Below are 25,367 nucleotides of genomic sequence, written 5' to 3' on the forward strand. Positions count from 1 at the left end.
TGTGGCCATTTCTGATGGGCCAATTGACGTGAAGAAATGGAAGGGAGTTGAGGATCAGGAAGCCATGATTTGACTGAATGTGGAACATGGATGAAGGGCTGAATGGCCTTTTTCATGTTTCTAAGATCCTTGGTTCTTCTACACCTGCCACCGTACGGCATGTAGGAGTTAGCTGTCAATGTCTCAACTTTATTTTAGCTTGGCAATGCCTCATTTCAGAGATTAAGACTGGGCATGGTGAAAGTACCCACTTAGAGACACCATCTGCCAATATCTTAACACTCTAAACCAACATTCCAGCCAATGAATGGGCAACTGTGGAGTTGAAAATAGTATATTTTTAAAATAGCAACTAAGGCAGTAAATGTAATATTGAATTCTTCCTCCTTCTGCTTAGTTGAATTGGAGATCCTGGATATCATTTATGTGCAGTGAAATATTTAAAAAAAGAGAAAAAAATTATACCATATCTATCACAGTATCTGCACAATCCAAAGTGTCCAGCAACCAATTCACAAGATCACGATTACAGAGCAGAAGTCGGCCCATCAGCAATCGAGTCCGCTGTGCCATTCTATCTTGAGCCTCCCACTCAACCCTTCTCCCCAGCTTTCTCCCCGTAATCCTTGAGGACCTGATTAATCAAATACCTGTCAATCTCTGCCTTAAATACACCCAATGACCTCATTTCCACAGCTGCCTGAGGTTCATGGCCCTCTGACTAAAGAAATCTTTCCGCATTTCTTTTTTAAATTGATGCCCTTTCATCCTGAAGTTGTGCCCTCTTGAACTAGACGCCCCCACCATGGAAAACAACCTTGATACATCTATTCTGTCCAGGCCTTTAAGCACTTGAAATGTGTCTGAGGTTCTCCCCTCATCCTTCTGTACTCCAACGAGTACAGTCCAAGAGCTGACGATCATTCTTCATATGTTAACCCTTTCAATCCCGTAAAACTTCTCTGAACCCTCTCCAATGCCAGCATGTCTTTTGTCAAATAAGGCAGCAAAACTGTACACTGTACTCCGAGAGGTCTTACCAGTGCCCTATAGAGTCTCAATATTACATCTCTGCTCTTGTATGATATTCCTCCAATTGATCCACAATTGATCCACTAGAGCAGGGGTGTAAAACTCAAATTCACAGAGGTCCAAAATTAAAAACTTGGACTAAGTCGTGGGCCAAACTAAATATTTATTGAAAATTTTCAACAACATCTACATGTTTTCTCTTCTTTCAACATATGTAATGTTAAACTTTTTCTTATTAAAATAAATGTTTAATAATAGTTTTGGTTAAACTCTTTCCAGAAGAGGCATTAACAAATGAGAAATAAAATATTCAATAAATAATATTTCTCTATAGCCTTTAAGCTCCTTTTAAATGTATTTTTTTTCACAAGCCAACAAGTCAAAAAAATAACAACTTGCTTCAATGACAAACAGGTTTGTCTTTTAAAATGATGAACATATAGTCTCCCTCCCACCTGTCTTGAAAGGTCCTGTTTTCTGTCTTTCGTTTGGCCATTTTCCGTAAAGGGTTTATTACATGTGAGTTGGGCGACAGGTCGCAGATGCTAATGAAAGTAAAGAGAGGAGGTGGGGGCGATTAGCGGGCTGACGGGCCGGCGCCCACGCGTTTGCAAAGCATTCTGGGATTTGTAGTATTAGCTGTGCGTGCACTATACTGGCGAGGCGGCCAGCGGGCCAGCTCTAATACATATTTGATATGATCTTGCAGGCCAAATATAATTATATCACGGGCCAAATTTGGCCCACGGCCTGAGTTTGACATGTGTGCTCTAGAGGCTCCAATAGCTCAGTTGTTAGAGCACTGTCATTTTAAACAGGGTGAGTTTGTTCCTCGCTGCGGCCTCATTTCTGAGGGGAGCTACACAAAGTGGTGACTCTCTTCTTTACAGGGGTAGACAAAGTTAAAGAATTTCATGCATGTTACATTCTAAATGTAGTATTATGTGACAAGAATTGAACCTTTACCTATTTTATTGTGGCTTAGACCAGTACCTTACACAGCAAATTGTTAATTAATGGTTGAATAGTTATTAAATTTGTTTTGGGAGTTGCGTGAAATAAGAAGGATTGGATATTGTTTGCCTTTCCTGATATTCAATGCCTTAGCATTCATGGGTCACTCCAGTATGATTGTAGAGATGGTGGCTGAACAGGATCACAGAAGAGCATCCAACATTTCTCAAATAGTGTCAGAAGGAGAAGACGCAAAGCGTGTGACATGCAACTGTGATTTGTGAGTGGTCTATCCAGATCTTTAACTCTGAAAAGCCTTGGGTTATTTTGGTCTCCTCCAAATGGAGGCGTGTCTTGCGATGCAACATTCCCTTCAATCTGTGCTCAGTTGAGAAACAGATATCAAAAGTGAGAAATGAATTCTCTACCTTCTAATTTGAAGGGATGAGCAACCAACAGACGTTTTAAACCTTGTTTTCAAATCCATGGGAAACAGCAGTGAGTTAATCCAGGATTATTTTATTATCATGCAATGAAACAGTAAATGTGATAATACACAAAATTTCCTTTCGTCTACCATAAGGCAAAGATTGGCTATCAGCAGAAATTCCTCTGAGCCCATTACCATTAGATAAAAAGAAGCAAAAGAGAGTTCCCCAGAGTCATTGAATGTCTATGGATTTGCTTCCAGCGCTCCTGCAGTCTCCGCAGCTTTTAGTCTAAACCATTAACAACCCGAGCTCCAGATTCAAGCCTCTGACAAAATCAAGAAGCCTCCAGCGTCTTCGGTACCCTCTTGCATTCTGGTTTTGATCCTTGGTACAGCTTCAGCTAGTCTCAAATCAGTCTCCAGCCTGGTGCAAGAACCTTGAACATAGTCAGCAGGAGCCTGCAGCCTGTGTGGGGTTCCTAGCCTTGAGTCACCAACAGTCTGTCGTCGGTGTGTTCTTCAGCCCCAGAACCCCTCTCTGGTCTGGCTCCACGGTCACCGTCTCATGGGTCATCTCATCTGCTTTTCCTTTACAAATAGGGTCGGTCTCCCCGATTGCTGGTGCCCTGCGCCAGTCCTCTTTTTCCCTTGAGCCTGAAACCCCTTGCTGCCAATTTTAGGTGCCGCCATCTTGGGTTCAGACCCTGTGGGCGCAGGATTTTAAAGTAAAGTACTGTCAGCTCCTTTAACAAGGCCGCTTAAAGCCTGTATGGAGCTGAGAGCAGTTGGATTGGATGGTTGGACCCTGTGGGAGAACGCTGTGTCTTTGCTCGAGCAGGTCAGCACCAGTGCTATTGTTGCCATTACAGCAGTGCAACCATTAAAAAAAAATGTTAAATTAATGCCTTCCTATTTTTGTTTGCTGTCTCTTTGAACTGGCTGTGGCTGGATGTGATTCCCTGGATGGAGGAAGTCCTTTTTATGAGCCAGATTGCAACCGTTGGGAGTAGGAAGGATCACAGCCAAATTCAGTGCAGTCCTCATCTGATGCCCACATGTGTCACTTCCCAGCAGGAGTCAGGGCAGAGGTCCCCAGTCTTTACCTTTCCCTCTGCATCACATTCCCCATTCCAGCTGCCACCTCAGCCTTGAAATGTCAGGAGGTGAGAAAGCTGCAACCGATTCCTATTGATCAACCTTTTCACAACATGGAAAAGTTCACCTCAATAAGTGTTTCACATTAAGCCTGCTTTCTGTAGAAAAGGCCTACTTTGTGGTTAATTCTTCAAAGTGTGACATTTAATTGCCCCAGTAGTTCATATGTATGTAGTGCTGGTAAAGTCAACCCACGTTGTATTTCCACTGGATAAAGCAACAGCAGAACAAATGAGCTACACAAGCAAGTAAAAGAGAGTCCCTCGGAATCACTATGATCCGCAGATTTTCCTCTAGGAACCTGAGCCCTAACAAAAGAAAAAAAATAGAAAAAGCTTAAACTTGACATGTAATTTTAAAAGTTCTACAGAATATTTCTTAGTTATTAGTCTGACCAAAGCTCAGTTCAAATTTGAAATCCATCATCTTTAGTAACAATAACTTAGTTTTACATTCCACCTTTTAATCTCCCAATGTGCTTTACTGAATTATAACCACACAAAATTTGATTGCTGAAAATTGCCAGATGTAGTTTGCACATTTTGCAATGTCTGCTGTTTGTTTCCAATCAGAATGTGTGGGACTTGGACTTGGCGGTGGTAATGCATGGAGAGTATAACCACTACCACTACTTGGATTGCTAATGCTCTCATTCCTTTCTGAAATTTAGAGGTTGCAGATTTGGGAAGTGCTTGCTTATTTTTCAGTTGTCACTTTGCAAACTATGTTCAGCAATCACATTTTGGGCAATTATAATTCTTTAAAGCCATTGGAAGTTTAAAGATGAAATGTAAAAGTAAGTCATTGTTATTGAAGGTCATTGATTAGAAACATTGACTGAACCTTACTCTGCAACAAAGAATTAATGGAAGTACTCAGCAGGTCAGACAGCCTCAAAGGGTAGAACGGTCAGGCTACATGTTGGGTTGGAATTCTTTATCAAGACTTACTCTCTGTTGTTATTGAGACAAATCCGACAAAACAGAACCTTCTGTTCTTTCACCCCCTCTCACACCCCACTGTTCAGGTTCATCTGATCTCCTCTTTATACCACCATTCTCACCTTCTCTCCTTATCAGATTCCAGGGCTGCGGCCTTAGTTTTCTAATACAACGCTCAACAGCACTGGAGAATCTCAGCAGGCCACGTAGTATCTGTAGAAAGTAAAGGGTATCCACTTGTCCCTGAATGACTCTCCTTCCTCCATCTGACCCCCTTTGTTTTTCTTTGCTCTCTCACCTTTCATCTAGCATCTGCCAATCATCTGTCTCCGTCCATCATCTCTCCCTGGTCCACCAATCCCTCTTAGGTCCCTGTCCTGCTCCTCACACTGGCTTCTCTCTATGAAGACCAGATCTTGATGAAGGGCTCCAGCAATGTTTCAACATTGACTATTCTTTTTATCCCACCATTGCTGCCCAAACAGCAGATTGTTTAATTTTTTTTTAAGGCAATTTTAAGCATTTCCATTTTTCCTGTTAGAGTTCAGGACATTTCCCCAATATTTTTATTCACTGGTATGAATTCTCCACTACCCTAAAACTCCCATCTTTATTCTCAGCCACTGAGTTAATACATAGACATATTTGCAATTGGTCTAGAAATGTGACAGATTTCTCTGAATTATGTATGGGATGACTGCAGAATCTTTCTTGGGAGGTGAACACATGCAATGCATTCAGGCTAAGCTACCAAAACAAATTTACGTACGGATGAAATGACAAGCAGAAGACTAAAAGAGATCTAGCATAGCACTAAATCAAGTGAACCATATCAGTCCACAGGGACTGTGGGACTGATTTTCAGTAAGTTGATTACAATAGTATATTGGTAAATAAATAGCTCTTTCAGATAAAGTAATTGAGTTTCCTCTCTTGATGACCTTCAAGGTGGGATGTTGTGTCAGAGTGACATACACTTCATTCTAAATTAAATTTAGACATACAGCAAGCCCATGCCACCCAATTCCGACCCTAGTACGATTCAGTGAGAGGAAACTGGAGCCCTCGGGGAAAACCCACACAAACTCCTAACAGTGTGAGATTTGAACCCCGTCCTGATCGCTGGTGTTGTAACAGTGTGCGCTAACCGCTACATCAACCGTGCCACCTATCTCGAGGAGATTCTGGCTCAGATGCCAGAAGACTTACAGCCAGGACTCTGTTTTTGTGCTGTGAGCATTTCTTCCTTTGAAACCATTTCCTTCAAAGTAAACAAGTAAACAGAGCTGTTTGCAGCCTTTACACATTGGTAGGTGAGATGACACTGCTTTGAAACTGTAGCCTCCTTTGCATAAGCCCCTCAGACTGGGTTTCACACGTGATTGTGAAATTGCAATTCCATCTGCCAAGTTCATGTACATTAGCATTTCAATGGAATTGTTCCAGCAGTCAAAGTAAAGTTATTTGCAAATTTCCTTTTGGATCTGGGTGACAATATAATTTTAAGAAGTGGCGAAGGAATCAGAATTTATAGTCATAAACGTGTCACAAAATTCGTTGTTTTGCAGTTGCATGACAGTGCAAAATATTGCTATAAATCTTTGGCTTGGCTTCGCGGACGAAGATTTATGGAGGGGGTAAAAGTCCACGTCAGCTGCAGGCTCGTTTGTGGCTGACAAGTCCGATGCGGGACAGGCAGACACGGTTGCAGCGGCTGCAGGGGAAAATTGGTTGGTTGGGGTTGGGTGTTGGGTTTTTCCTCCTTTGCCTTTTGTCAGTGAGGTGGGCTCTGCGGTCTTCTTCAAAGGAGGTTGCTGCCCGCCAAACTGTGAGGCGCCAAGATGCACGGTTTGAGGCGATATCAGCCCACTGGCGGTGGTCAATGTGGCAGGCACCAAGAGATTTCTTTAGGCAGTCCTTGTACCTTTTCTTTGGTGCACCTCTGTCACGGTGGCCAGTGGAGAGCTCGCCATATAACACGATCTTGGGAAGGCGATGGTCCTCCATTCTGGAGACGTGACCCACCCAGCGCAGCTGGATCTTCAGCAGCGTGGACTCGATGCTGTCGACCTCTGCCATCTCGAGTACTTCGACGTTAGGGATGAAAGCGCTCCAATGGATGTTGAGGATGGAGCGGAGACAACGCTGGTGGAAGCGTTCTAGGAGCCGTAGGTGATGCTGGTAGAGGACCCAAGATTCGGAGCCGAACAGGAGTGTGGGTATGACAACGGCTCTGTATACGCTTATCTTTGTGAGGTTTTTCAGTTGGTTGTTTTTCCAGACTCTTTTGTGTAGTCTTCCAAAGGCGCTATTTGCCTTGGCGAGTCTGTTGTCTATCTCATTGTCGATCCTTGCATCTGATGAAATGGTGCAGCCGAGGTAGGTAAACTGGTTGACCGTTTTGAGTTTTGTGTGCCCGATGGAGATGTGGGGGGGCTGGTAGTCATTTCAAAAAATAAACAAGTGCGAGGGGAAAAAAAGGAGGAAGTGAGGTGGTTCATTGTCCATTCAGAAATCTGATGGCAGAGGAGGAAGAAGCTGTCCTGTTGCCACTGGGTGTTTGTCTTCTGGCTCCGGTACCTTTTACCTGATGATAGCAGTGTGAGGGAAAGAGGAAGGATAAAGGTGTGATGCTGCCTTTAACGAGAACCTTTTCCAAACTTCACCCACAGTGCTGCTACTGAAAAGGATAGCAGGGTGGGATGGGGCTATTCTGTTTACTGGATTGAAGGCTTGAGGTTGAAAGAAAAGTGGAAATAACCTCTCTATTTCACACAGCATCTCCTGACCTGCAGGAAGGCAGTCAGCTATTATGATTAGGTCTTCTTGTGAAATGGGTTGATTTCTAATTTTATTTGAAGCCCACCTGGAATCGACTGCCTCTCTCAGTTGAGCTCAAGGACCTGAAGAGGGAGGCTGTAGTACTATCAATTAGACCTGACAGGCCAGAAGTTGAGATTAAGAGGCTTTAATCACTATAAACTTACAGTTAGCTGTTGGCCTGATTCCAAGGCAGTATTGAGGGAGGGGGATTGAGTGATGCACCTTTATTAGGGATCCTGGAGGGGGAGGGGTTACTGTATCATGGGTGGGCCAACCAGTACAGTGACTGCAATACATTGTTCTACCACAGAGGCCAAAGTGGTATGTGTGGGTTTGCTGCAAGATGAAAAATCCTCTTTGGCCGTAGGATCTGGATATATTCAAGTTTTTCAAATTCATTTGCCATCCGATTGTACCATCTGACAAAATTGCGTTCTCCGGTCCATGGTGCAGAATAGTGCAAGTCATGAGTACAGACCTAACACACCTACAAACAAATAATACACTTGCACACAATATATGTATATATTCAGGTATTAAAGGCTGTGTTCTCGCACCAACCCTCTTTTCAATCTTCTTCAGCATGATGCTGAACCAAGCCATGAAAGACCCCAACAATGAAGACGCTGTTTACATCCGGTACCGCACGGATGGCAGTCTCTTCAATCTGAGGCGCCTGCAAGCTCACACCAAGACACAAGAGAAACTTGTCCGTGAACTACTCTTTGCAGATGATGCCGCTTTAGTTGCCCATTCAGAGCCAGCTCTTCAGCGCTTGACGTCCTGCTTTGCGGAAACTGCCAAAATGTTTGGCCTGGAAGTCAGCCTGAAGAAAACTGAGGTCCTCCATCAGCCAGCTCCCCACCATGACTACCAGCCCCCCCACATCTCCATCGGGCACACAAAACTCAAAACGGTCAACCAGTTTACCTATCTCGGCTGCACCATTTCATCAGATGCAAGGATCGACAATGAGATAGACAACAGACTCGCCAAGGCAAATAGCTCCTTTGGAAGACTACACAAAAGAGTCTGGAAAAACAACCAACTGAAAAACCTCACAAAGATAAGCGTATACAGAGCCGTTGTCATACCCACACTCCTGTTCGGCTCTGAATCATGGGTCCTCTACCGGCACCACCTACGGCTCCTAGAACGCTTCCACCAGCGTTGTCTCCGCTCCATCCTCAACATCCATTGGAGCGCTCACACCCCTAACGTCGAGGTACTCGAGATGGCAGAGGTCGACAGCATCGAGTCCACGCTGCTGAAGATCCAGCTGCGCTGGATGGGTCACGTCTCCAGAATGGAGGACCATCGCCTTCCCAAGATCGTATTATATGGCGAGCTCTCCACTGGCCACCGTGACAGAGGTGCACCAAAGAAAAGGTACAAGGACTGCCTAAAGAAATCTCTTGGTGCCTGCCACATTGACCACCGCCAGTGGGCTGATAACGCCTCAAACCGTGCATCTTGGCGCCTCACAGTTTGGCGGGCAGCAGCCTCCTTTGAAGAAGACCGCAGAGCCCACCTCACTGACAAAAGGCAAAGGAGGAAAAACCCAACACCCAACCCCAACCAACCAATTTTCCCTTGCAACCGCTGCAATCGTGTCTGCCTGTCCCGCATCGGACTGGTCAGCCACAAACGAGCCTGCAGCTGACGTGGACTTTTTACCCCCTCCATAAATCTTCGTCCGCGAAGCCAAGCCAAAGAAAAATAAATAGTCATGGAGAGTTGTTTTTAAGCAGTTGTTCAGCATTCTCACTGCCTGTTCCTCAGCTTGGTGGTTCTGGCTCTGATACTCCTGTATCTTTTCCCAATGGGAGTAGCTAGAAGACACTGCGAGCAAGATGGTAAGCGGGTCGTCTCTGATTTGTGAGCCCTCTTTAAACAGCAGTGAATCCCATCAATAGGTTGGGGGGGGGTGGGGTTGTGGTTCGGGCAACCCCAGGAATCCTCTCTGCTGTTTTTGTGGACCTGGGATTAAGTTCCAATCCGATTATCTACTACAGCAACTGTAGCACACTGTGATGCAGTCACCAGGACACCCTTGATATAGAGTGTCTGTACAAGGTTGACATGATGGTGGCCAGTAGCTTGCCCGCCTCAGCCTTAGGAACTGGAGTCACTGTTGTTCCTTCCAAGTGAGGAGATGTTGTGCGTCTCGGCTAGGTCACTTGTTAAGTGGACTCTGAGGAAAGGTGCTCTCCACTCTCTCTACTACCTAGCTATTAATGTGTAGTGGAGGGTGGTCATTCCTGGTCCTCCTGAAGTCCAGAATCATCTCTTTTGACTTGTCCACATTGAGATTCAGATTGTTCTTCTCGTGCCATTTCATGAGAATTTCCACCTCTTCGAACCATAGAACATTACAGCAAAGAAACAGGCCCCTTCAGCCCTTCTAGTGTGTGTAAAACTATTTTTCTGCCTAGTCCCACTGAACTGCACCCAGTTCATAGCCCTCCATACCCCTCCCATCCATGTACCTGTCCAAATTCTTCTTCGATGTTAAAATTAAGCCCCCATTCACCACTTCATCTGGTAGCTCGTTCCACAATCCCACCACTCATCATGGTTGATGAGGCCAACTATCTGCAAACTTGATGACTCGGTTGGAGCGGAGTCTGTGGGTCAGTAGCATGGACAGTAGCATGGGCTGAGTTCATGGTCCTGAGGTGCACCAGTGCTCAGCGTGACGGTGTTCGACATTCTGCTGCCCACCTGTACAGACTGTATGCAATTTGTATTAACTCTCTTCATAACATCACAGTACTCCAAGGCATTTTAAAACCAAAGAGATACCACTGTAACACAGCAACCACCTTGTGAATAGAAATTTCCCTCAAAAATACAAAATGACAGGGAGCAGATAAATCTGATTTTGTGGTATTGTTTGAAGGATAATGTAACCAGCATATTAGGAATATTTCTCTTGTTTTTATCAAAATAGTGATCACAAGATATTTTGCATTCAACTTAGTGAGGGCCTTAATTAACATCTCATCTAAAGGCAATAAAAAGCAAAATTGTTTAGTCCTCAGGCCTCCATGTCGATGCAGTCTTGACGAAGGCTTGCCAGCAGCTATATTTCATGAGGAGTTTGAGGAGATTTGGTATGTCAGTGGAGAGTATTCTGTCTGGCTATATCACTGTCTGGTATGGAGGTGCCAATGCATAGGATAGGAAAAGGCTACAGAGAGTTTGTGAACTCAACCAGTGTCATCACAGGCATCAGTCTTCACTCCATCGAGGAGTGTCTTGGAATGCAACCTCTATTCTCAAAGACCCCATCACCCAGACCATGCCCTCTTCACTCTGCTACCATCAGGGAAGAGGTACAGGAGCCTGAAGATGAGCACCCAGTGGCACAAGGACAGCTTCTTCTCCTCTGTCAACAGATGTCTGAATGGACAATGAACCACAGACACTGCCTCACCTTATCTTATTTTCTGGCATGATTTATTTATTTTTGAAATGTAATTTATAGCAATATTTGCGCCTGTGACGCTGCTGCGAAACAACAAATTTCGTGACATGTTCATGACAAAAAATTCTGATTTGCCTTGAGTCTACCGTAAGCCAGCAAAGATTGATCATGAGCGTTGCCCAGTGCCCCTTACAGTTAGAGAAAGAAAAGCAAAAAAAAAAGAGAGTCCCTTTGGAGTCACTGAGAGTCCATGGATTTGCCTCCAGCTCTCCTGTGGCTTCTGCAGCCCCACGGATTATCATTTATTATTTAAGAGTGGTACTTCTGCCTGCCAGAGTGAGCTGCAGTCTTGCCCAACATTACAAAGCTGCACTTTTGACCCTTATTGTGCGTATTAAGAGTTTGATCTTGTTCTGGTATATTTAAATACTCAGCTATTTGTATTGAGTCATTTCTTAAGGTAATTACTGTTTTAATAATCTACTTGACACGGTCTGGCCTGTTTCATTGATTTCTTATTTAATGTATAATATTACTGTCATTAAATTGTTAAAACTAATCTAGTGATGAAGTTATTACAGGCTTGTTCATTTCTATTCCTGTTGGTCCCTTCATGTGTCATGATCTACCATGGGAGATGTTCAACTGACCAGGGTGCTTGGACTTTTAATCCGTGATGACTTGCCTACACAGTCCATGCCTTGAGTGAGGGCCATTCTTGTAATACTGCAGCATACTGTGACACTGATCGATGGCACTTTCCGCTCCTCATTGTGAGTGAGTGCTTCGTATTGTGCTGGTAAAGATCATTATTAATTGGGCAGAAGGATTTTCCCAACAGGAAAGATAATAAAACAATGGTAGTGTTTTCACCATTATAAAAGAAAGCATTTAATGCAACTGTCTTTTTCATATCTTTAATTTGCTGGAGAACCAGAAAGCAAGAGGAGATTGTCTCAACCAACATCTCATTGCCAAGTCATGAACTCTAATTGGATATATCCCAGAAGATGTATACAATTAGGGTGGCATGGCTGGTGTAGCAGCTAGCGCAAAGCTGTTACAGCACTAGCGATCAGGATCAGGGTTCGAATCCTGCGTTGTCTGTAAGGAGTTCTCCCTGTGTCTAGGTTTCCTGTGGGGGCTCCAGTTTCCTTCCACTTTTCAAAACACACCTCGGGCGTGGGCCAAAAGGGCCTGTAACTGTGATGTATGTCTTAATTTAATTTATAAAATTTATGAGAAGAGCTCATCGAATCCAAGCAGCTCAGATCTCCATGTTTTTCCCCTCCCACCCCATTAGTCCGTACCATCTGGTTACCAAGTTTGACCGTTGCTCATAGTTAATCTGGTGGCTTGCTTGATCAGTACAAATTTCTCTGCTCCAGTACAATGAAAAATCTAAATAAATGCAGGGAAATACTTCAATCCTCCTGTGTTTTACCTCATGGGATCTGGCTGGAGTACATCAGAGATCATTAACATGTTTAATTTTTGAAATTCTGTTCATAAATGTCCAAACTCGTATGGAGCATTAAGACTGTTAAAGGGATCTTAAGTGAAAAGAGGGTGTCTCTGGGCACCATTGTTAAGTACTGAAAGATTTTGCTGAATTTCAATATCAAACTTTCACTTTTGTAAGCTGTTTATTTTAAAATACATCATGTGAGGCAATAATAAAATCCTTGTATTTGTATAAGCAATTCAGTACATTGTAGAGAAACAGATGAACACACTTGAAATAGAATGAAATACTTGATAGGTTGGTGATTGTATGTTCGCGAACAAGAAATACCTATTATTCTGCATCAATCAAGGATCCAGCAATGGGCTGAGGTTTTGCTTAATGGAGGAGTGTTGCCTGAGATTTTGGGAGACCTTCCAGTTCTGTGGGACATTTATCTACTCGATTAGATGCCTCAATTTGAATGCCGCTTTCAAGAATGTGTGAAGCAACAGCTCCTGAGGACACTTCCAACCTTGCAGCCTGGTGTTAAGTCCTTAAGGAAACCAGGATGGAGAGTGTTAGAATATTGGGCCCAGTTCATCATCTTGTCAAGTATTCCTGGCAGCAGAAGGTCAAGGTCTGGAGGACAGATTGAAGCTGCAATTTTTAGTGGCTTTGATCTTGTATCTTATTATTTTCTTTAGCTCCTTGAAGAATTTCTCTGTTAGGTGAATTGGTAATGATTGAAATAGGTATTGTATCCTTGGGAAGATGTTAATTTTAATACAGTTTATTCTTCCTATTAGTGTTAGTGGTAAGTCTTTCCAGTGCTCTAAGTTGTCTTGTAATTTTTTTCATTAATGGCTGATAATTTAGTTTATATAGATGGCCGAGATTATTATTTAGTTGTATACCTAGGTATTGAATTGCTTGTGTTTGCCATCTAAATGGTGATTCTTTCTTAAACTTTGTGAAATCCGCATTATTCATTGGCATTGCTTCACTTTTATTTGCGTTGATCTTGTACCCCGACTCTTCTCCATATTCCTTCAATTTCTTATGTAATTCTTTTATTGATATTTCTGGTTCTGTTAAGTATCTTAAGAATGGACTGAGTGAAGATTAACAATGGCATGATGGAGACACTGCTAATTAGCCCACTCACCCAGCAGTGTTTCTTTGTTATGCTATCTACATGTTAATTTCCAAAATTTCAGGCTCCATCATCATATATTAACTAAACTTTATCTATTCCGTTGATTATATTCCAGTGGGTGAGAAACACCAGGCTGGTTTCTGCAGCTCATTTGTGAGAGTTCGTATTTACATAGGAGATCTGGTTTAATATTTCGCTCAGTATGTACCTTGACTGCATGACTTCAAAGAGTGGTGAAAGGAGATATGGCAGTATCATAGAGGTTTGGGTGAAAAAACGCCCGCAGTGATGTTGGGAAGAAAGGGAGTCTGCCACTAATTGGGCAACTTTCTCGAAGAGTTTGCACAGGAATATGAACCAATTGATCTCTGTTCTGGACGTTTGATTCAGTGTCTATAAAATATGGTTAATCTTAGTTGAGCTGTGTGCAGAAAGATTTCTTATCAGAATTTATTGTCATGAACATGTCACGAAATCTGTTGCTTTGTGTCAGCGTTGCAGTGCAAGTATTGCTCTAAATTAATTTTACAAATTAATTAATGCAAAATAAGAGGAAGCAAAGTAATGTCTGTGGTACATTGTCCACTCAAGTCCTTGTGCCACTGGGTATTCACCTTCAGATTCCTGTACCTCCATTCCTGATGGTAACACTGTGAAGAGGGCAGGACCTGAGTGGTGAGGGTCCTTGAGGATAGAGGCTTCTTTCTTAAGGCACCACCTCTTGTAGAAGTCCTCGATGGAATGGAGAATGATGCCGTTATTGGAGCTGGCTGAGTTCACAAATCTTTGTAGTCTTTGGTGACATACCAAATCTCTTCAAATGGCTCAAGAGGTATAACTACTGGTGAGCCTTCTTCATGATTGCATTGGCATGGAGGCCCCAGGATTGATCTTCAGAGATGTTGACACCCAGGAAATTGAAGTTCTTAATCCTTTCCAATGTTTACCCCTCAATGAGGACTAGTCCCTGTTCTCCTGATTTTCCCCCTCTTGAAGTCCATAATTAGCTCCTTAGTTGTGTGCAAGGTTGTGGTCGTGGCACCACTCAACTTCTGATCTGTCTCCCTCCTGTATGCTTTCCTAACATCCCAGAGAATGTTGTCAACAGTACCATCAAGCAATACTAATGACCAACATCCTGCTCATTCAGATACAGTTCATCTGCTTCCTGATGTAATCATTATCATTTCTATGTTTGCATGAACTTGTTGTCCATTGATTAGTGCATTTCTAATAAGATAACGGTGATCACAGCAAAAGAAAAATACCTAATGGTGATGCTATATTCTTTAGATCAACCTTTCTCAGCAGGGACCATACAGCCCTCTTGGGGGCAACAGCACATTTAAGGATGTCCACAGACTGAATCATAAAATAAATTTAATGTTTTTATTTTCAGTCGGTAAGAGAGAAATACGGAAGGAACCAACTAAACTTGACTGCTTCACAGGGAAGGAGCCCTAAACTTTGAGCAGAGTCCTGAAAGGCGATGCCCTAAAATAGCAGCCTCTGCCTTCAAAGATCAGCACCATACAGACCATGCCCTCTTCACTCTGCTACCATCGGGAAAAGGAACAGGAGCCTAAAGACGAGCACTCATCGGCACAAGGACAGCTTCTCCCACCTCCCCCCGCCCCCCCGCCATCAGATTCCTGAATAATCAATGAACCAAACACTACCTTACTTTTCATACATTATAATTGTTATTATTTTATTTTATTTTTTATAGTAATGTTGTAAGATGGTTATAATGTGAATGTTTGTCCTGTGATGCTGCCACAAAACACCGAATTTCATGAATATGTTCGAGACAATAAATTTTGATTCTGGGGTATTAGTCAAAAGAAGGTTCCGAATGGCTGGTTTAGAATATGCCGAGGTTGAGAAAGGTGTCATATAAAAATGCAATTCCTTATTTATGAAAGGGACTATGAAATGAAGTGTAATGCGAGATAATTAGTGGGGCTGTTCAGTGATAAATCAATCTACTTTTAAAGGCCTTTACCAAACGTCTCCGTGAACCATGATATTAAACATTGGGACCATGGGTTGTTGAAACAGAAAAAGACTGAGTTGGAGATGGGAATTAGGGTTCTCCTTGGAAGAGGAAGTTAAGACTGGATTGTATTCCTTTGTTCTGCATAAGCCTTAGCACATTTGTGTCCATGGAAACGCTGGCTGCAGGGACCAGCTTGCATTCATGCTTTATCTTTTCCACAAACTGAAAGCGATTGGGTGAAGGCTGAAGGCTGCATTCCCAGGCTTCTGGCAGTGTAAAGGGTAGGAGAATTTAAACTGCGAGGCTAATTCCTGCTCAGAGACTGTGCTATTGAAAGAATGTGGGATGGGAGTCCAGGATCCAGACATGACTGATGCACCTCTCCTCTCCTTGACTCCGATTTTTATTTAAATATTGGCTGGTACCTCTGCCTTCACCACGCTGCTCAGTGCAGCTCCCAGCAGCCAGCCAGTGCGTTTGAGTGTCTTGCAGAAAATGTTGATAGCAGATTTTGCTTTTTTGTTCTCCTCCCTGGATCAGGTACGTGAAGAGGATGAAAGTGTTTTATCACAGGAGCAGGTATGTGGTTTTCCAATCTGCTTTGTAGCTTGCTCTTCCCCTCTCTCTCTGCTAAACTGACTCGGGGCTTCAGTGTTTGTGGGCCAGACCCTGGAGTCGATCCAGCCTGACTCCCTGGGTAGTTTGTGGGCAGGTGGCTTGGACCTTGTCAAGTACAATAGGAACTGTGCTGGTGTGGCTTGGCTAGAGTTCAGGTGAAAACATTCTACCTGTGGGACAAGTGTGCAGCAGGGGTTTGGTTCATGTTGTGGCTGTGGTAGGTTTGAATTTCTGAAGGTTGGAGGTGTGAGGTCACACCAACTTGGGTGGTGTGCTTAGAGTTTGCTGCATGGAAGAAGCTGGGATATGTGGAGGGGCTGGGGAGAGTGCGATTGGAGTGCGTGAAAGTGAGTTGTGCAGGGGTTGGGGTGTGTGGTGAACGCTGGTGTCATGCTGCTGTGGGATGGTTTTACGGTGTTCAAGTGGGATTTGAAATTGTGTGTGAAAGTGGGAGAGGTGTGTGTTGGAGTGACATTTGATACAGTTCTGTGTGTCATGGGATTGTGGTGTTAAATGTGTGGGGTAGCATTGGGTTGTTGGAGTGAGGTTGGTACATGGGAGTGGTGTGGGGTAGTTGCTGTATTTGGAAGTGATGTTGGTGGGAGTGACATGCAGTGGGTGGGGGTGGCGCAGGATAGGTGTTGTTTGTGAGGGAGGTGTGAGGTGTGCAGGGTATATTGTGTGTAGGAGTAGTGTGTGGTGCGTGGAGTAGGTGCGGTGCGTAGGGTAGGTGCTGTGTGTGAGGGAGGCATGCAGTGCATTGGGTAGGTGCTGTGCATGGGAGTAGTGCGCTGTGCGCAGGGTAGATGTGGCACACGGGGTTGGTGCTGTGTGTGGGACTTGTGTTGAATGTGCCTGTCAAACCTGTCATTTGACATGTGTCACTTTCATGCTTTGTTTCCAACTGCACAGGTGGTGGTGATGTTTCACACGCGAGGTGTGCGGCAGCTGGAGGCCCCATTGACCATCGTCTCAGTGGAACCGATTCAGTCCTAGGATGCCTCTTCCTGCCAGTGCACTCGCACACAATCTGCTCCAGGGCCCTTGCAATGGGAGCTCCACGGTCCACCATGAGTGAGAACACAGATGAGCAGAGCTTATACAGCAATGCGTTGGCTTGGCTGATCTGTTCAGGAGTGTCTTTGCTGGCCAACAGCTGGGGGATCCTGAGTGTCAGTGCCAAGCAGAAGAAATGGAAGCCGCTGGAGTTCCTCATCTGTACACTGGCTGGGACGCACATCCTTAACGTAACCATCCCCATCACTATGTACTCTGTCATCCAGCTCAGGAGGCAACATTCGGACTACGAATGGAATGAAGGGCTGTGCAAAGTGTTTGTCTCCACTTTCTACACACTGACGCTGGTGACATGCTTCTCTGTAACCTCTCTGTCCTATCACCGCATGTGGATGGTACGCTGGCCTGTGAATTACAGGTAAGGGATGGGATGTTGTTGGAACAGAAGTCAGACTTCAGTATTCCAAGACTGTGGCTAAAGGGCTTCAATTAATCCAGCATCCGCAGAGACAGGAAGCCCCCTCTCATGAGCAATCCACCCCATTCCAAACTGGAGTTAGCAGTCGATTGATTGGAAATACATTCCATTAATTTGGAGTAAGGGAAATGTTAAAATTTCATGCTTTAATTTAATTAGAAATACAGCACAGTAATGTTGGAGGCAGTGCAGTGGAGGTTCACCAGGTTGATTCCAGAGATGAAGAGATTAGCCTATGAGGAGATTTTGAGTCATCTGGGACTGTACTCGCTGGAATTTAGAAGAATGAGAGGGGATCTTGTAGAAACATATAAAATTTAAAAAGGCACAGATAAGATAGAGGTAGGTAAGTTGGGAAGATTAGATCTTGGGGGCATAGCCTCAAGATATAGGGTAGTAGATTTAGGACAGAAATGAGGAGGAACTGCTTTTCCCAGAGATTGGTGTGTTTTTGGAATTCTCTGCCCATGGAAGCAGAGGTGGCTCCTTCAGTAAATATATTTAGGACAAGGTTGGCTAGATTTCTACATTGTAGGATATGGGGGAAAAGGCAGGCTGGTGGAGATGAGCCTATCATCATTTCAGCCATGATCTTGTTGAATGGTGGAGCAGATTCAATGGGCCTCCTATTTCTTATGTAGTTATGTTCTGATTTAACAGGCCCTTCTAGCCCATGGGTCCATGCTGCCTAAATGCACCAATTAACCTCCAAAATCTCATATATTTTGGGGTAGTGGGAGGAAATTGAAACACCTGGAGAAAACCCATGCACTCATGGAGAGAACATCTCCTTACAAGCAGATCCGGATTCGAACCGGGTCACTAGCACTGTAATATTGTCATGCTAACAGCTGTACTAACTGTGCCACCAAGCTTTGAAATCCATGATATGCCTCCCATTTCTCTGGAATACGCTGATGCCTATGCTTAGGCCCACAGGTTTCCAAAACCTTCATCCTTAAGCGTTAACTCTAACTTAGCGTAAATGTATATGACACGCTCTGGATCCAAATTTCTCTTCAATTGTTGTATGAGCAGGAACATCTAAAGTTACTTTAGCTAGAAATGTGTGAATAATAAACTCCCCATTGGATCTCTGGGTATGTGTCCTAGATGGAGATTCAAAGAGAATTATCCAGTATGTCAATTGTCCAGACTGTAAGCCATTGGATACCATTATTATCTGGCAGCCCTGTTCACTAGGTAGATTTTAAGGCTGCAGTAAGAAACACGTAAGGCATGATATGCAAAAACACTCAACGTCCTTCTTCAATGCTCCTGATCTAAGTTGTTGATTCTATTTGCCAAAATACCATCAAAACTGGTATTTAACTTCACTGTGGGGAGCAACCTCCATTTTAGCACTTGCTTTGTGCTTCAAGGATCTGCAGCTGTTTTGTGGATGTAATCTGTTTCTATAGCAACCAGAGGAATTGGTTTGTAAGTAAGAATATCTGCAACGTACATGGCCAAATTCTGTTCTTTTCCAAGGGCAAATTGTTGACCTAAAGTGACCATTATGTCTATCTCTAGTGCAGGTGAATTCTCTCCAGAATATTACAGTTGGCAACCTTCTTAATAGTATATCAACCAGAAGGAATCTATGCTGATGCAAAAAAGATCAGCATTAAAAAGGAGTTACAATTGCCCGAGGCAAAATCTTAATCAGCAGCCAGCCTTGGCATGGGCCTCCACGACTGGCCAGAAGCCGAGATGGCTCCAATCCCCATGGTTCACCCTGATTAGTTTTTTTATTGGGTAGTTGGTTTGACGGTGGCCCAGCAAAGGGAATCTTGGGGATCTGGCCTGGCCTCCAGTAAATTGTGAAAAGCTGCAAGGCAACCTCAAATGTGAACCTACACATCCACTGCCCCTGCATCCATACCCTATCAGTTCATCAGATGCGGCTGTCCTTACACTGAGTTGGGAGTTTGTGGTGGAACAGCCAACGCGAGGGCGCTGTGGGGAAGAACCACAGTCTAGAGTCCTGTTAACCATATAACCATTTACGGAGCGGAAACAGGTGATGTTGGCCTTTCGAGTCCGCACCGGTTCATGTTCTAATGTCTGTGCAAAATCTTTCTGGTGCTGTTTTATCTAACTCGTTAACCTATGGGTGTGTACATCCTTCCATTTCAGATAACAAATGTACTTGTGTAATTGTTGACACGCACTTTTATTGGCCCAAAATAAATTGCGTGTTTTCCATACATCCAGCCCTCCTATTTTTCACCCCTGAGACCGAGGGGAAGCCCCTTAAACAACAAAAAGAGGAGTAACAACAAGGTACCACAGTGGTAGTAAATAGAGAGAAACAATGTATGGACATGTCACTAAGCATGTGAAGAGACTTTGAACGGTTTTCATTTTGTATATAACTCTTTCTGTGGTCTCCAGAAGCCTCACCGATAAAACAAAATATCAAAATTCTCAGCAATACGAATTGTATACATTGGTGCTTCTAAAGATGTGATTGATCAAGGATATGAAAGAGACAAGGGATCCAAAGCAACTTGTATTTGCATTTGGCATTAACTGGCATCATGATGGAGTTGAAATCCCACTGGGGTCACGAGAATTCAATTCAGTTTAAAACTGAATCAGGAAACAAAATCTAGTTTATCCCCAATCTCCCCTTCACCTCCTGAGTTGTCCTTTATCCCTTGTCGGACAACCACATCTCCCCTCTCCATTTGGATTTGCGAATCCACTCGCAAGCGTCAACTGATTTTGCAGTGACCGCTATTTCCCCCCACCCCGCCTCCCCCAGAAAAGATTTCACTTTTCATATGTCACAAAGGTCACTCTTTTAATTCCCTCCTTATTCTCTCTATTCCATTACCTTCCCTTATTAATTCTTGTCTATACTATCTATATTTTCCTCTAAGAACAGATACATTCATGTATGCTCATTGTCTCTATTCACTCTTATACCTCTTTACCCGCATACATATCAATCGTGATCATTTTTACTCTCATAAGATAGAAATAGGAGAATAAGGAAAATGTTGGATGTTGTAGGAATGTTGTCTTATAAAGAGTTGAAAATAAGAAAACAGAAATCGAAAAGGAGGAAAGGTAATGATGGAAAAACGGAAAGAGAAGATAAACAAAATATAAAAGGGCTACGCTGAACTATATGTCTTTAAATATTAATGGAATACATAACCAAATTAAAAGGAAGAAACTACTAAATTTAAATGAATAAATGTATTCCATTAGAAAAAATAACAGATAGGTTAAGAAATAATATTGAAATATTCGAGCAAGTATAGGAGCCTTACATTAAATACAATAGCGAAAACCTACCGGGGACAAACAGTACCTAAGTTGATGGAAGGAGAAGGAAAGAAAAGAATGGACTCAGTAGAATTTCTGGTGTAATTTTGTTGAAGGACAACATTGTCTGATTGGCTTAATGCAACTTAGATTGTATACCCAAAATGGATGAGGGGGGGGTGGGGGGGTGGTTTGGGAGGAAAGGGGGGGGGGGGAGAAAAATTCACTATATATGTGTGAAAAAGAAATAGTGTATATCATGGCTAATGTGATTTATGGTGTGAAAAATAAAAAATTAAAAAAAAAAAAGGAAACAAAATCTAGTACCAGTGAAGCCCAAGTGGGATCCTACCAAGTGGCAGGAAAAAGGAACCTCAGGGTTGTATGTGATGTCACGCATGTTCTCTGACAATAAATCTGAAATCTGACCAGCAAAGTTGAGTGCCAGAGAGGGCAACAATTAAAGAAGTTAATAAGTGGTTGAAGAGCCAGCATCTTACTGCTGAACCCTTTAGGTTTTCCCAGTTACATCCTATGGTCTATATCCCCTTCATTATGCAGAAACTCACCAGTAGACAGCAGAGTTCTTCTGTCAATTTTTGTAGATGGCAATTTTGAGGTGAATTTAAACATCCTGGTTTCTAGTGGTGTCCATTTTGTGCTTCAGGTTCAAGAATTTAAGCTTAGAATTTTCTGACACAGTCTTAGGGTCACCAGTCCTTCAGGATTGAGCTGGAGTTCCAAAAGATATTAACCTTCTGGACGCCACGACAAGCCAATCAGGAGAAAAATCACAGATGAATTGCCAAAATTATGTGGGCTTTCACTTATTTCTCTGATTATTATGGAGATGGACCATGGGGTCAATTAGGGCTAGGTCATTGGAGGGAGGAGGGATGTCAAATGACATCCAGAAATGTGTCCAGTTTGGAGTTGGCAATTCTGTATGTATTTTTTTATTCTCAGTTTCTCATTTTTTTTATTTCTGTGAAATTACAAATCTGCCTGACCTGTGAAAATTGTTGTACAATTCAATCACGCGGTCATTTCTGCTTTCGATTTCCCCTGTGCCATTAAAACAATTACCGGTACTCATTTCTGGTCATTCTGACAATGGACCACATCGCCTTGCATCCTTCAGGTCTTAGAATATGCCATTAAACAAAGTAGTTAGCCCAAAATGAAGTATTAAAGATTCACAGTCATAGTTTACTCACGATTACTATTAGGACAGATCTATAACAATATTTGTAAACTGTGTTCCAGGTTGAGTAACACCAAGAAGCAAGCTGTACACACTGTGATGGGAATCTGGATGGTCTCGTTCATTCTATCTACCTTGCCGGCTGTAGGCTGGCACGATACAACAGAACGTTTCTACACCAAGGACTGCCGCTTCATTGTCACAGAGATAGGCCTTGGTTTTGGTGTTTGCTTCCTGCTACTGATCAGTGGTAGTGTGGTCATGGGTGTGGTGTGCATTGGCATTGCCCTCTTTCAGACGTTCACCATTCAAGCTGGGAATAACGTCAACAAAAACAAATTCAACGTACCCACAATTGTCGTGGAAGACGCACAGGGTAACCGGAGATCATCCATTGATGGCTCGGAACCATTAAAAACTTCTCTACAGATCACCTATTTGATCAGTGGAATAGTCTTTATTTATGACTTTTTGACTGGATTCCCCATTTTGGTAAGTTATTGTCTTTTATTCTGTTAACATGAAAAAGAGATTCATGGGCTACCAACGAGTTTTATTCAATTTGGTAAAATTGTGCATAGAATTTTTAAAAAAAATTCAGGTCTGCTTGTTACCCAAGAAATGTTTTCAAGTTAAAATAATCTGACTGGATGATGATGAGTTTATTGTCATACACGTCGTTCAATACTCAAAGGTGCCTAAATTTTAATTTTTAAGAGAAACTATGATAATAAACTAATAAATTTAAAGAGACACTAGTTTATATATCTTTACATGCAAAGAAAAAAGCAACTTGCAAACAGTCCTTTTGTGATGTTTGAGCTGTCTACGTAACATGTTAGTGAACCCAAAGGGAGGTTCGAGATTTGGTAAGAATCTGGTTTTCAGGCTTGTGTACCTTCTGTCTGAAGGTAGCAGTCAGACGAAGTTGTGACCAGGGTGGTGGGATTCCTTTGTGATGTCTTGATGCAGTGTAAAACAAGTCCAAACAGAAAGTGTTCAGATGGGATTGGGTCTTGTAATTTTGGAAGCTCCCATCATCTTAATATTAATGATTTAAATATATTTATGAAATTATGGATGTGCACAAATGACATGTATAACTCACACTTGCCTGCATTAAATTCTCTCTGCCATTTTTCAGCCCTTTTTTTTAGCTGGTCCAGATCCCTCTGCAAGCTTCTAAAACATTCTTCGCTGTCCACCACACCTCCAATCCTTGCGTCATCTGCAAATTTGCTGATCCAATTTACTACATTATCATCCAGATCATTGATAGAGATGACAAACAACAATGGTCCCAGTACCAATCCCTGAGGCGAACCACTAGTCACAGGCCTCCAGTCTGAGAAGCAATCATCTATTACGACACTCTGGCTTTTCCCGTGTAGCCGATGTTGAATCCAGTTGACTACCTCCCCATGAATACTGAGCACCTGAACCTTGTCAAAGGTTTTACATCCACAGCCTTTCCCTCATCGACTCTCCTGGCAACCTCCTCAAAAGATTAGTTAAACACAACCTACCATGCACAAAGCCACGGTGGCTATCCCTAATCAGTCTCTGCTGTATAACCGATCCCGAAGAACACTTTACAACAACTTACCTTCTACTGGTGTCAGATTCACCAGTCCGAAATTTTTGAGTGTTAACATTGACTCAATGAGCTGAATGGCCTTCAAAGTTGCATTAACCCTGAGTCAGTTCAGCCTGATAGCCACTATTGATAATATCCTCTGTTACTTTGAGGGACTGGGCAGTAATTAGCCAGATTGTAGTTGCATGTGCTAAATCATCTGTTTTTCTCTAGTACTCTTGGGTGGATGTAAGAGTGTGTTCCCTCATACAAAGCATGAGTTGCATGAGATAGATAAAGCTCCTTTGCATACACCACTGGTACTTCTATCACTAGCCCCTTTTAAATTACAGCACCTGGTAACCCTCCTGGGACTTGGGTGCAATTACTGGGGCAAAGGCGCTAGAAGCACCTTTCAAATTGTAGGAGGATGGACCCATCAAATGCCAAACCCGGCGATTTAGGTGGGGGGGGTTGGGCCCCCCCCCCCACCCCCGCAATGATGCATCACGCACTCACCAAAAGTACTGCTGGATGTTCAGATGCTGGCTGCCCGGTGACGTGCACACAGTCGCAAGTGCTGACAGAATAAGCAGGTTGGCCATTTTCCTTTGGACAAGACCTAGGTAAATTTAGCTGGGTTCCCTGACTACCTCTAAGGTAGGTCACAGACCTGGTTGGATTCCGATGGGGTTGACCAGGTCGGACCCTTTCTAACTGCTATGTAACTGGGGCACTAACCGGGTAAATTGCCCGGTTAACCCCATTTTACGCGGCAGTTTGAAAGGGCCTAAAGTTCCTGTCCGATCCCAGGGGTGCTGAGTAACTTTGAATCGTTTCATTATTAAATCCAAATATTAGCCCATCTCTTAGTTCGGTTGTGAAAGTCACTAAAAATACAACATGATGAAAGGTTCCTCAATGCCACAGTATGATCATTGATGAACTTTCAATTCCTCTGGTCATTTGAATTCCCTACTTCCAGCATTCAGTTACTTCCAGAACTGTAACCTTGAAATGCTTGTTTAATCTCTCAGCAGTTTAAATGATTAGTGTTGCATATCTCTCCTCCAATGTTGCTCTTCCACCTCCCGAATTGCATTATTGAATATTTCAGCATGTTCTGATAAAATTATGCATTTTCAAGTCCACTGGTCAATTGGCAAAGCCTTTTATTGAGACACATCAGGTGGGAAGAGATTGATCTGCCAAGAGCAGGCATATGCATCTAACATTGCAGAAGAGTATTCGACTTTGCAGTAGGAATTTATTCCAGCTCCAACATTCCCCTTTTATTCATGTTCTATTCTTGATCCAATAATTATGAAAATTTTCTTGTAAAAGTTGCTGCAGGGAAATGGATCAGAGATCAATCCACAGGTCTATGAGAGTGGCAGAGAGAATCAATGGAGCCTCCCTCCCCCCCACTGATGAGATCTACCCGGAGCGTTGCCAGAAGCGGGGGCGCAAAATTATTGAGGGTCCCTTTCACCTGCACACAGAATCTTTCAGCTGCTCCCAATAGGGAAGAGATACAGGCGGATCAGAGCCAGAGCCACTGGACTGAGGAACAGCTTCTTCCATGGGCAGTGAGAATGCTGAGCGACCAAAGGACCTGCTTTCACTAGCTCTCATATTCATGAAACTATTTATTTATATAGATGAAATACTTGTCCTGCATATGTATGGTTTGTATGTGTGTTATGTCTGGTTGTATGTCTGCATTTTTTTTCCCACCAAGGAATGGAGAACACTGTTTCGTCAGATGACAATAAACTTGACTTGATCTTTGACTTCCTGTTCAAGCAGTGTTTACTTCAACAATTAC

At 43.1% G+C, this 25,367-nt stretch overlaps 1 protein-coding gene across 2 annotated transcripts in view; it reads left to right on the plus strand.

The window, feature by feature from the left end:
• LOC138752473 (probable G-protein coupled receptor 153) overlaps positions 1 to 25,367 on the plus strand; it is a 60,851-nt gene that overhangs the window by 19,967 nt on the left and 15,517 nt on the right. For both annotated transcript variants that reach the window (XM_069915298.1, XM_069915299.1), the window contains exons 2-4: positions 15,908 to 15,946; positions 16,898 to 17,420; positions 22,026 to 22,455. In XM_069915298.1, coding sequence (XP_069771399.1) covers positions 17,035 to 17,420; positions 22,026 to 22,455 — 816 coding nt within the window. In that variant the 5' untranslated portion in view covers positions 15,908 to 15,946; positions 16,898 to 17,034. The remainder of the gene's footprint in view (positions 1 to 15,907; positions 15,947 to 16,897; positions 17,421 to 22,025; positions 22,456 to 25,367) is intronic.

Source organism: Narcine bancroftii, chromosome 2, assembly GCF_036971445.1.
Source record: "Narcine bancroftii isolate sNarBan1 chromosome 2, sNarBan1.hap1, whole genome shotgun sequence".
Taxonomy (NCBI): domain Eukaryota; kingdom Metazoa; phylum Chordata; class Chondrichthyes; order Torpediniformes; family Narcinidae; genus Narcine; species Narcine bancroftii.